Source organism: Myotis nattereri, assembly GCF_964212035.1.
Source record: "Myotis nattereri genome assembly, chromosome: 4".
Taxonomy (NCBI): Eukaryota; Metazoa; Chordata; class Mammalia; order Chiroptera; family Vespertilionidae; genus Myotis; species Myotis nattereri.
Window position 1 is genome coordinate 87,660,419 of NC_138079.1, and position 13,501 is coordinate 87,673,919.

General features: G+C 44.1%; 1 protein-coding gene across 2 annotated transcripts in view; it reads right to left on the reverse strand.

Annotated features, from left to right (window-relative positions):
* TPST1 (tyrosylprotein sulfotransferase 1) overlaps window positions 1-13,501 on the reverse strand; it is an 87,591-nt gene that overhangs the window by 45,728 nt on the left and 28,362 nt on the right. For both annotated transcript variants that reach the window (XM_081089829.1, XM_081089828.1), the window contains one exon: window positions 3,706-4,651. In XM_081089829.1, the coding sequence (XP_080945955.1) occupies window positions 3,706-4,550 (845 nt within the window). In that variant the 5' untranslated portion in view covers window positions 4,551-4,651. The remainder of the gene's footprint in view (window positions 1-3,705; window positions 4,652-13,501) is intronic.

Genomic DNA, 13,501 nt, shown 5'->3' on the forward strand with positions numbered 1-13,501 from the left:
ACGACATTTGTGCACTGGGGGGGGGGGGGCGTCCCTTAGCCTGGCCTGCTCCATTTCACAGTCCGGGAGCCCTCAGGGGATGTCCGACTGACCCCTTAGGCCCAGGAGTGGGCCTAAGCCACAGTTGGACATCCTTGAACACCCTTAGCGCTGCCAGGGAGGCGGGCTGCTGCGCTCACCAGCCATCAGCCCGGCTTCTGGCTGAGCGGCACTCACCCTGTGGGAACGCACTGACCACCAGGGGGCAGCTCCTGTGTTGAACGTCTGCCCCCTGGTAGTCAGTGCACGTCATAGCGACTGGTTGTTCCCCGTTTGGTCTATTTGCATATTACCCTTATATTATATAGAATTGTTTTGTTTTTCTAGCTTTGTTCTTTGACCTAGTAAATTTGTTGGCTAATCCTTTCTCTCATCCATGAGTATACCTTGGTGGGCTTTTTTGTTATTGTTACTGATTTTTATTTGTTCCAGGTAATTTTATAGTACCTTAATGAGTTTAATAGTAGAAACAACTGTACATTCTAGAAACTTGAGTATTGACAGATGGAAATAGCTGAAATTCCACAAAAATTCCACAATTCATGAAAAGAGAGCAATGTAAGTAGCTTATTGAAAGTTGAACATGGTGGTGGATGGCCCTACCACTTACTTCTATTTCTTACTCAAAATATTTGAGAAGCAGATCTCAGCAGTAGATACCACTCATTAATCAGCAAGATCCTCTTCCATATTCAATCACTGGGAGAATTCTAGTGCAATACATCTACTACATAAAGTATTTTCCTTACCCTGTACTCCCCCTGCCTGTCTAGACAAACATTTATTTTCTTTAAAAAAATATATTTTCATTGATTTCAGAGAGGAATGATGAGAGAAAATCATCATTCAGCTGCCTCCTGCATGCCCCCTACTTGGCTCCAAGCCCATAATCTGGGCATGTGCCCTTGACTGGAATTGAACCCAGTACCCTTCAGTCCACAGGCCGAAATTCTACCCACTGAGCCAAACTGGCTATACAAATATTTTTTGAAAGATAAAGGCAAAAATACATTTTAAAATGTCTTATGGTTTTTTTTTCTTTTTCTACTCTCTATTAATTTGGAAGAATGAACTACTACTATCTATCCCAGCAGTTCTCAACCTGTGGGTTACGACCCCTTTGGGGGTTGAACGACCCTTTCACAGGGGTCACCTAAGACCATCGGAAAACACATATGTAATTACATATTGTTTTTTGGTTTTTTTTTTATAAAACTAGCTGTTTTATTTTTTTTTTTATTATTTATTTTTTTTAATATATTTTATTGGTTTTTTACAGAGAGGAAGGGAGAGAGATAGAGAGCTAGAAACATCGATGAGAGAGAAACATCGATCAGCTGCCTCCCACACATCTCCCACTGGGGATGTGCCCGCAACCCAGGCACATGCCCTTGACCGGAATCGAACCCGGGACCCTTGAGTCCGCAGGCCGACGCTCTATCCACTGAGCCAAACCAGTTTCGGCTACATATTGTTTTTGTGATTAATCACTATGCTTTAATTATTTTCAATTTGTAACAATGAAAATACATCCTGCATATCAGATATAACAGTAGCAAAATTACAGTTATGAAGTAGCAACAAAAATAATTTTATGGTTGCGGGTCACCACAACATGAGGAACTGTATTAAAGGGTCGCGGCATTAGGAAGGTTGAGAACCACTGATCTATCCTATCTAATAAAAGGGCAATATGCAAATTAACCATCACTCCATCACAAAGATGGCGGCGCCCAGGCCTCTCAGTCCCGCCGGAGTCCCCCAGACCTGGGGTGGCAGCCACTAAGAGCGGGCAGCGTGAGCGGCCTGGAGGAATGCTTGCTTCGTAACCACAGCGACGAGGCAAGCATTCCACCCTGGCTGCGGAGGGCCTCTAGGCAGCGGGCGCAGAGTGGCCAGGCCCCACAGAGAGCTACTGGTACATGGATTTGTGCACAGGGCTACTAAAATATATATATATAAAAGCCTAATATACAAAGTGTCCCCTTGGGAGTTCGACCAACTGGGAGTTCGATCGCTTGCTATGATGTATGCTGACCATCAGGGGGAGGCACAGAACAAAGGAAGGCCCCAGCCAGCAGCCAGCTTCCGCTAGGGACCCTACCTGTGCACAAATTTTGTGCACTGGACCTCTAGTTTACTATATTATGGGTGAATCTCATGTTAAATAAAAGAAGCCAGGCACAAAATAAGAGTTACGATTGCATTTATATGAAGTTCAAAAACAAGCAAGAATAATTGTTTTTGAATTTCGTATACAACCTCATATCACCGCTAGATGCTAGTAATTTTCTATATGTTGATATGGATGTTGATTATACAAATGTATACAGATGTAAACATTCATCAAATTGTACACTGAATATTTATGTATTTATTATCTGTTATACCTTAATTTTTACAAACTCTTATGGTGGCAAGAGTCTTGGGAATAAGCATTGGAAGTTCTACTCGTGGTTCTGCCATTTGTGACTCTTGACAAAGCATAGGACCTCACTGGGTGTTCATTCCATACAGAACCTGATGCTAACGTCTCTTTCCCTACTGAAATCCATTCATTCAAAATGTCTATGAATTTCCTTAGTCTTCACGTTTGACTTAAAACGTAGTAAACATATATGCAAAATTATATTTTCCTGATTTCCAACACATATAACTTGAGCATATTTCTTTAATCCCTACTTGGAAAGACTGGGGAGTCTAATAGGCTTATTTTATATTAACAGAAGGAACTAGCATCAGAATCTCTGGGTCAACATACAAGCACACAAAGTGAAAGGCTTACCTAAGACTACAGGTGATTAGAAATTAGTTATAGTCTGTATCTGGGGGGGGAGGGGGGCGAGAGGGGACAATAAACTGTGATAACAGTAGCTAGAGCTGTAATTTATCTGAATAACATAAACTATAGCCACTAGAGTGACGATACCTAATAATTTGTAATCAATAACTAGAAGCTAGGTGCAGAAAGGCAGCTGTTCCTTTCAAATTATCTACATGAAGAATCAATATTGACTATACAAGTTCTATAAACACTGGAAACAAATCAAGATATTCCTCTGGCCCTGACCTGTTTGGCTCAGTGAATAGAGTATTGGCCTGTGGACTGAAGGGTCCCGGGTTCGATTCCGGTCAAGGGCATGTACCTTGGTTGCAGGCACATCCCCAGTAGGGGGTGTGCAGGAGGCAGCTGATCGATGTTTCTCATTGATATTTCTAACTCTCTATCCCTCTCCCTTCCTCTCTGTAAAAAATCAATAAAATACATATTAAAAAAAAAAGATATTCCTCTAACAGGACAAGCAGGTTACACAAGGGAAGTACACTGTTTGTTTGTTTTTACAAGCCTAATAAGCAAATTGTTCCCCTCAGGAGTTCAACTGGGAGACTGGGAGTTTGATCGCTCGCTGTGATGTGCGCTGACCACCAGGATGTGGTGCAGAACATGGTGGGCGACCAGTGGCGGCAGGGCACTGAGGGAGCGAGGGAAGGAAAAGGAGGGGAGGCCAGAAGGTAGGGAACCTGATCGACCCTGATTGCCGGCCAGGCCTAGGGACCCTACCCATGCACGAATTTTGTGCACTGAGCCTCTAGTATATATACATACACAAATACATCTCTATTAGCTGAATATAGGGTCAAAATAAAAACATAACATCTACTCACTTTGACAGAGATACTCCCCCAGCTTTCCCAATCATCTCTTCATGGTGTAATACTGAGTGGTTCCACGGAACATGGAGGAACTTTAAGAGTGTTCGCATCCACCGTTCAGGATGTAAGACCAGTTGTTCATAGTGAACTAACATGCATTTTTTATAGCCAACCTCCATACACTGGTTATACATGGTTTCTATGGCACGATTCCACTTGGTCAAACAGTCCCTATAGCTGTTCAGGTCAAACCCAGCTATAGTAACTTTTCGAGAAATCATTGAATGTACTGACGCCCGGCCATCTCGGACCATCAGGAGGAATTTGGCATTGGGAAATAATCTGGCAAGGTAAGTTAAGGACTTCAGGGCAAAAGGATCTTTATTACATAAATAAGGAGCTGGCTCCCCGTGCTTAACAATGATTTCTAGTAAGAAGGCTTGCATGGCAGAATCCAGCACTTCATCGGTGACACCAGCCTCATCCAAGCGTATTTTCTCTTTACTTGACCGTGACCACATCTGCTTCAGGGCCAGGATTCGGGGAATGACCCTGGTTTCCTCTCCACAGCGAATATCAGGATGTGCATCTAACATAGCCCTCATGAGTGTGGTTCCACTCCGAGGCACACCTCCAATAAAAATCAAAGGCATATCTTTGTGATAGGCAAAAGTTTTATTGGCTTTGATATCCAGGCCAGTTCGCACAGTCGTCTTTGTGCTTTCCAATTTAAGAGGCTGACTACGTTCCTCTATTCGGTGATGGCATTCCATGGCGTGTTGGCCCAAGTAAAACACAGTCACAGAACTAATCACCAGACATGCCAATAGTAAGTTCTGCTTCAGTTTTCCAACCATCTTGATGTGGTTATCTTTCTATTAAACAGATATTTTGCTCAAAATTATTTCCAGAAAATGTTCAGGCCATGGAGATTCTTTTTCAGAAAGATGATCAACATCTAATAGGAAAAGGAAACAGTTATATTATTAAGATTGTTTATAAATTAGTCATCAGTTACAATTATAACATTTTAGCTAGAAAGAAGCCAAAGCTGTCTTAGATCCTTTATAATATTCTTAGAACACAAATATACAAAAGTGTGAGCAAAAATAAATCAAAATTCCCAATCAGAAATAGCTTCTTAATATAACAATTCTAAAACTATGCACAAAATGGAAAATCTAATAAAACTATTTCCATCAGTGAATCAAGTTAATATTTAGTATGTCCAAGTATATCTGGAGTCTAACCCAAGGCTCATGTCTGGTATTTATTTTGATTCATCCCCAAAAAGTCATTATCTCCACATTCTACTATGAAGAAAAATTATAGAAAAATATACAACTTCTAAATCTTTAACACACATTCAGTTTATTCACCCCACAAATTATTTATTTAGGTACTACAGGACAGACACTTGAGCTTGGCTGAGGATAAACTTTGAAAAGCATAGCAGTACAGTGACCCATGCTCTCAGGAAACAAAGTCTTGTGAACAGACAGATACGCAAACAATGACAATAAAATGCGATCAGGGCCTTAGTAGAAATAAGCACAGTGGACAATGGAAGTAGAATTAAAAGCAACAAATTAAGTCTACCTGAGGAAGCTACAACAGACTTATAGAAAATAAGAGGTACAGCTACTCTAAGCAATAGGAACTTGTGTGCAAAAGCACAACCGCATGGCAGAATACGGCATAAGTAGGTAACAAGTAGCAGGAGGGCTGGTGCATCGGGTGCGAAGAAATGTGTGTGTGTGCGCGCACGTGTGTATATGTGAGTGTGTTTGTGCATGTGTGTGTGTGTGTGAGAGAGAGAGAGAGAGAGATCTAGCCTTTAGAAGGACAGATAAGATAGGGACACACACAGCATTCTAAGCTGAGGATGACCAAAGATGTGGACATACGGAAGTAGAGCATGTGTGTAAAACATACATACTACATAAAATATACATGCTATGGAACTGCTAGTTTAACTGGAACAAGAAGACATGCTACAAAGCAAATAGCAATCAGAGACTATACAGAGACAGCTTTTGATCAAAGGGTAGTAGGCTAAGATGGGAGTCATGGTTGCAAGCTTGTGGCCAAACCTGAGGCTGCACATCGGCAGAAAGGAGACCTGAAGGGATTGAGTGGAAAGTGAATGTCAGGGCAGATTTGAAAATGGTCTGAACTTTGAATGTGCTCATCCACCCATACAAAGATCCTCTGTCAGAGGACAAGTCTTACTGGCTCAAGATATTTGAGCATAATCACTATCCTCTAAACTACACAGACAAGGGGGGTAACCCGTAGAAAGCCATGTTTAAAAAATTCAAAACAATTGTGTGTATCTGAGCAGCTACGTCAGTTTACATTTATATAAAACTAGAGGCCCAGTGCACGAAATTCGTGCACAGGGGAGTCCCCTCAGCCCAGCCTGCACCTCTCCAATCCGGGACCCCTTGGGGGATGTCCTACTGCCGGTCTAGACCGGCAGTCAGACATCCCTCTCACAATCCTGGACTGCTGGCTCCTAATCGCTCACCTGCCTGCCTGCCTGGTTGCCCCTAACTGCCCAGCCCACCCCCACCCCCAGCCTGATCACCACTCACTGCCTCTGCATGCTGGCCTGATCGCCCCTAACTGCCCCCCACCCCCGTCGGCCTGGTTGCCCCTAACTACCCCCCGCTGCTGGCCTGGTCACCCTTAACTGTCCCCCCCGCTGGCCTGGTCACCCTCAACTATCCCCCTCTGCTGGCCTGGTGGCCCCTATCTGCCCCCCCACCAGCCTGGTTGCCCCCAACTTCCCCCCCACTGGCGTAGTCACTCCTCACTGCCCCCCCCCACCAGCCTAATTGCCCCCAACAGCCCCCCCTGCTGGCCTGGTTTCCCCCAACTGCCCCCCCCCCACCAACTTGGTCACCCCACGCAGCCTGCTGTTCAGTCGTTTGGTCGTCCCTCACTAACCCCCCTGCCAGCCTGGTCACCCCCAACTGCCCCCCTTGCCAGCCTGACTACCCCCAACTTCCACCCTCCCGCCGGCCTGGCCACCCCCAACAGCCCAGCCCCCCTGCTGGCCTGGTTGCCCCCAACTGCCACCCCCCGCCAACTCGGTCGCCCCACGTAGCCTGCTGTTCAGTCATTTGGTCATCCCTCACTAACCCCCCTGCCAGCCTGGTCGCCCCCAACTGCCCCCCCTGCCAGCTTGGTCGCCCCCAACACCCCCCCCTGCTGGCCTGGTTGCCCCCAACTGACCCCCTGCCAGCCTGGTCACCCCTCACGGCCCCCCTGCCGGCCTGGTCGCCCCACGCAGCCTGCTGTTCAGTCGTTTGGTCGTCCCTCAATAACCCCCTGCTAGCCTGGTTGCCCCACACAGCCTGCTTGTTCAGTTGTTTGGTCATCCCACACTCCCTGCCGGCCTGGTCACCCCACACAGCCTGCTGTTCAGTCGTTTGGTCGTCCCTCACTAACCGCCCTGCTGGCCTGGTTGCCCCACGCAGCCTGCTTGTTCAGTCGTTTGGTCGTCTTTCGGGCCGGCCCTGGGTGGCTGGGCAGCTTACATCCAAGGCTTGCCGGCACCTTGGGCTGGCCCTGGGTGGCTGTGGGCTGAGGGGACTGGGCGCCGCTCAGTGGCTGTGGGTGCTGCCATCTTTGAGGGTGTGGCAGTCAATTAGCATATTCCCTCCTTATTGGCTGTGGGTGCCGCCATCTTTGAGGGTGGAGCAGTAAATTAGAATATTCCCTCCTTATTGGCTGTGGGTGCCATCTTTGTGATGGTGTGAGGGTCAATTAGCATATTCCCTCTTTATTAGATAGGATGCCCATACAAGGTAGATTTTCAGAGACAGAAAGCAGGGCGTGGAAGCAGGAATTCAATGACAAATAGGCATGAGGGGACTCTGAAGTGATGTAAATGTTCTAAACCTGGACTGCTGTGATAGCTGCCAAACTCTCTAAAATCTACTAAAAATCACTGGACTGAACCTGAATGATGGGTAAGTTTTATGGTATTTAACTTGTACCTCAATACGGCTGTATGTGTTTTTAAAGAATACATTCCTAGAAAAATATTTTGATAGTCTAGGATACACCAGCCAAGATCTGGTTTCTGTTTACTTATGTATTCATTCCTTTACTCACATATTTAAACACATATTATTGTGCCAGGCACTGTACTTTATTATAAAGCTGCAACAAAAAACCACAAAGTGATAATAAGTTGAGATGAAAACATCAGCTTAATAAGAAAAGACTGTAAAGAAAAAAGCATTAAGATAATTGGTAGCAACATAGAACCAAAATATCTATGCAGAAAACTGTATCCATGATACAGAAGGCACACTTAAGATATTATATACCATATATACAAAATATTCACCAGTCAACTATAGCAGCAACCAATAGTATCTGATAACAACTTCCTATTAAAATACCCCCAAATTCCCAGTAAAATACATAAAATACAAAAACTGGAAATATATGATCAATGTATTTCCTTGTCCAGAAACATACTTGTAAATCAGTTTAATGCATAATACTTTACTGATAGGATCTACAAATGTTTATTTGGCCAATTCTCTATTGTTATTTACTTGTTTTTAAATTTTCATGACTATAAATAACACTATGAGAAATATCTGTGTATATATAAACACCTTTGCACACATGATTATTTTCTTAAACTAAATTTTTAGAAGAGGAGTTGCTAGGTGAACAGGTATGGGATGTACTTGATTACAAAGCATCTATATGTATAAAAGCCTAATTTGCAAATTGTCCCCATGTGAGTTTGACTGGGAGACTGATCGCTCGCTATGATGTGCGCTGACCACCAGGGGGCGACGCGGAACGAAGGAAGGCCCCGGCTGGCAGTTGGAAGGCCCCAATTGGCCTTAATTGCTGGCCAGGCCTAGGAACCTTACCTGTGCATGAATTTCGTACACCAGGCCTCTAGTTCAGTGGTTCTCAACCTTCCTAATGCCGTGACCCTTTAATACAGTTCCTCATGTTGTGGTGACCGCCAACCATAAAATTACTTTCATTGCTACTTCATAACTATAATTTTGCTACTGTTATGAATCATAATGTAAATATCTGATATGCAGGATGTATTTTCATTGTTATAAATTGAACATAATTAAAGCACAGTGATTAATCACAAAAACAATATGTAATTATATATGTGTTTTTCGATGGTCTTAGGTGACCCCTGTGAAAGGGTCATTCGACCCCCAAAGGGGTCGCAACCCACAGGTTGATAACCGCTGCTCTAGTTTAATATATATTTATTTAATCTCTTTCTCACACCCAACATTCAAATCTGACCAAAAAAAAATCTATTGGCTCTACTTTCAAAATTACTTCTCAACACTTCCACTCACTACGCCAGCATTTCTCACAAGGATTACTAAATGAATCCTTACTTCTATTCCTGCCCTCCTAAAATCTATTCTCAAATTCAACATCCAGAGGGATCTTTTAAAAATGTAAGTAAGAAAGTATCATTTCTTTGCTCAAAACCTGGTACTGTTTTTCAAGGTGGTCTTGAAAGAGCTTATTTTAAGATATCCAACACTAAATCTGTATTAAATTTCTGTCTCTTTTTCTTGAGTTTCTTTATCTGTCAAGAAGTCTTTATTAGGCATCAAAAGTAGCACTGAGGTCAGGCTAATATATCATCATTCCAAGACAGTGTTGTGCAAAGTAAAGTAATTGAGAGGTATCTCTTAACACTAAAGGTTTCATAAGGATTCAATGAAGGCAACTCCCTCTTTACTAAAGGATAATCTAGGGGGAAAGAACACCTTACTATATTTCCAAGCATACTAGATAGTTGTATCGACACAATTTTGGGATATTTTTTCAAGTTTTAATATCAGTTGTATTTTAAACACTGTCTCCCCCAACACACATGAGCAGGGAGCATATTTCTATAGCTCTTGAGGATGTTTGAAAGTAAGTATGACAGTGGTCAAAGGCCTGCTCCCTGGGGGATTGGGCCTAAGCTGGCAGTCAGACATCCCTCTGGCAGCCCAGGAACCCTCGGGGGATGTCCACTTGCCAGCGGGGAGCAGGCCTAAGCTGCAGTTGGACATCCTTAGCACTGCTGAGGAGGCAGGAGAGGCTCCCACCATCACCGCTGTACTGGCAGCCGTCAGCCTGGCTTGTGGCTAAGCAGAGCTCCCCCTGTGGAAGCGCACTGACCACCAGGGGGCCGCTCCTGCATTGAGCGTCTGTCCCCTGGTGGTGTGTGTCATAGTGACCAGTCATTAAAGAGTCCTTCTGCTGTTAGGGTCAATTTGCATATGACCCTTTTATTATATAGGATAGAGGCCTGGTGCATGGGTGGGGGCTGGCTGGTTTGCCCTGAAGGGTGTCCCGGATCAGGGTGGGGGTCCTGCTGGGGTGCCTGGTCAGCCTGGGTGAGGGGCTGAGGGCCGTTTTCAGATTTGCCACAGCCCCTTCAGGGTGGGGGTCTCTGCTGGGGTGCCTGGCCAGCCTGGGTGAGGGGCTGATGGCTGTTTGCAGGCTGGTCACACCCCCTTCAGGGTGGGGGTCCCCGCTGGGGTGCCTGGCCAGCCTGGGTGAGGGGCTGATGGCTGCAGGCTGGCCAAGCCCCCAAGCAGGGACCCTCACCCCATGAGGGTGTGGCCAGCCTGGGTGAGGGGCTGATGGCCGTTTGCAGGCTGGCCAAGCCCCCCCAGCGGGGACCCTTACCCCATGAGGGTGTGGCCAGCCTGGGTAAGGGGCTGATGGCTGTTTGCAGGCTGGCCACAGCCTCTTCAGGGTGGGGGTCCCCGCTGGGGTGCCTGGCCAGCCTGGGTGAGGGGCTGATGGCTGTTTGCAGGCTGGCCACAGCCCCTTTAGGGTGGGGGTGCCCACTGGGGTGCCTGGCCAGCCTGGGTGAGGGGCTGATGGCTGCAGGCTGGCCAAGCCCCCAAGCAGGGACCCTCACCCCATGAGGGTGTGGCCAGCCTGGGTGAGGCACTGATGGCTGTTTGCAGGCTGGCCATGGCCCCCAGCCACCCAAGCTCCAAGTGGAGGCTGGCTGGAAGCAGGTATCTGGGATTTATTTATCTTCTATAATTGAAACTTTGTTTCCTGGAGCAGAGGCCACAGATGACCAAGGCAGGCAGGAAGCTTGGCTTCCTCCATCGCCAGGGCAACCAAGCCTCCTGCTTGCTCCAGCTCTGTGGCTGCCGGTGGCCACCTTAGTTGGGTTAATTTGCATATAGTCGCTCTGACTGGCTGGTGGGCGTGGCTTGGGCATAGCGGAGATGTGGTCAATTTGCATGTTTCTCTTTTATTAGATTCGATATTTTCCTTACTCCAAAATATTTTAAGTTCCTGAGGCTCACAGATCTTGTCAATGTCCTACCACAGCACATGTCCAGGGGTTCATTTGAAAGATAGCTTTGCTGGCACAGCATGCGTAACAGAACACCAGGTCCACTGAGCCTTCAAAGAGCATCAGTAAACTAACCAAACTGGGAAGTACATTTCTCTAGAAGAGAGATGCTGTGTAGCTTGTGGACTGACTCTATTCACACCTTGATACTAATTCTCAAAATCTTGAAAAAATTAGCCCTATAATTTAAGAAGTACTGTACAGGAAAAGCTGGTCTATCCATTACCCTTAAATATTCAATCACTATGCACACGCATTGCATATATGTGAGCACACACAACACACACACAGGGGCCTCTTTCCATTACTTTAAACTACATTTCACTGTATTTTCAGACAAGCAGTATAAATATTTTCTCAACTGGGACATTTAAAGAGCTGAGGCTGAGCCAGAAGGGAATACTATAAGTTTAGTCTCATTTTTATCTCCAGGGGAAAGAAAAAGCATTGAAACACTATTAACAAACATATCTGAGAAATCACTATTAATAGCACTGCCCTTTCCCAGCAAGCTAAATGGAAGACTCCCAGAAATACTGCTCTACAGAATGAGAGAGTGCTGACATTGTACTTCTATACTTACATCTTTGCAAATTTTATAAACATTTTTAATAAAAAAACAGCATCACTCAACAAAAGTAGAGGTACAGCAAGACCATGTCCAACACTCAGTGCATACAAACAAGTCCAAGCACATGCATGGAAGTGGCCATGTGCTAGGTTCAACGAGATGCTGGGTAAATGTTCCAGCAAAAGACAAATTATAGGAATGCAATGATCTCTTAAAAAATTTTTTTGTTAATCATTAGCTCCTTGCTTCCCATGCCTATTTATGATGCCAACTAATGTCGCAAATAGCAACAGCCAATGCCATTTTGCCTGGTGTCTAAAGTTCAATCTACAGGATATGGCAAAAGTAGGTTTACAGTTATTTGTATGGAAAATAATACAATAATTAATAAGTAATACTACAAGAATAAACTCTGTGTTTCATGTACTCACAACTGTAAACCTACTTTGACCTTACCCTGTATAGCTGGTTTCTCTATTCCCTTCTAGATCTTGAACTTGCCAATTAATGTTTCCAGGAGTTAATCTGAATAACTTTGCCAATCAACAAATAAACCCATGTTGCAAGATCAATCCTTATGACAGCTCATGGTCAGAGCACAAACATGAGAACACATTTTTCTAGCTACACATTGGAGGCCAGCACTAGAACCACTGACAATAAATGGCAAATAGTAAGAAGACCATGTTATACACAGCTGATGATCTCTGGGAATCTTCTGGGACACATCTCCTTAAAGAAGCAGTATACTAGGGTTTTGTTTTCAATAAGCACCATGGTCAGGAAGGAAAAGAGCTGGTCAAATACTAAGAACTAGACCTAAGGCCTAGGACACAAACAGAGATAAGAGCACAAGTTAAACTCGAGCATAACTTTATTAACAGTTCAAGTTAGTGAAATTGTCTCAGAAATATCTGAGGGCAGATGTGTGTATGGGGAGAGGGTTATATATGAAATTAGATGGCTATGAGTTAATAAATGTTGAAGGTGAATGATAAGTACTTACGGGTTCAATGTAATTTTCTATTTTTAGATATGTTGGAAAATTTTCATTATAAAGAGCTAAATTGAAATAAAACAAAATAAACAGTTACCAAGTTCTAACCTTCTCAGACCTGCAAATCAGAGGATCACTGTAGACTAACCATTTTTCTTCTAGATTCTTCACTAATGTTTATTGTCTGTCGAAACCACCCATGAGAGAAAACACAAAGATAGCAAATTTGCTCAAATTATATCCTCTCATTCAGTAATTCAATTATGCAATTTACTACCAACCTCCTAACTTTCAGAATTAAAAGTAACTGGAATAGAAAAAGGAGAAAAGAGGATGGAGTTGAATTAATGTAAAAGAAGTCTAGAATATTAGTCAGAAGACTTAGGCTCTAGTACAAAATCAGTTTTTTCTTAGCCATATGGATCTAGTTCAGCGGTTTTCAACGCGTGTGCCACAAGAATTTTTAAAACATGCAATACCTGACTATTTAGTGAGGGGAAGTGACCTCTTTTCCCTTAGATCAGCGGTTCTCAACCTGTGGGTCGCGACCCCTTTGGGGGTCAAACGACCCTTTCACAGGGGTCGCCTAAGACCATCCTGCATATCAGATATTTAAATTACGATTCATAACAGTAGCAAAATTACAGTTATGAAGTAGCAACGAAAATAATTTTATGGTTGGGGGTCACAATATGAGGAACTGTATTTAAAGGGCCAGAAGGTTGAGAACCACTGCCTTAGATTGTCAAATAAAAAAAATGACAACAGCCAACACAACAATAGCCATCCAGTGTGAATGAATCCAAATTATACCTATTTTTTTTGTCAGATTGACAAAAAATCTATT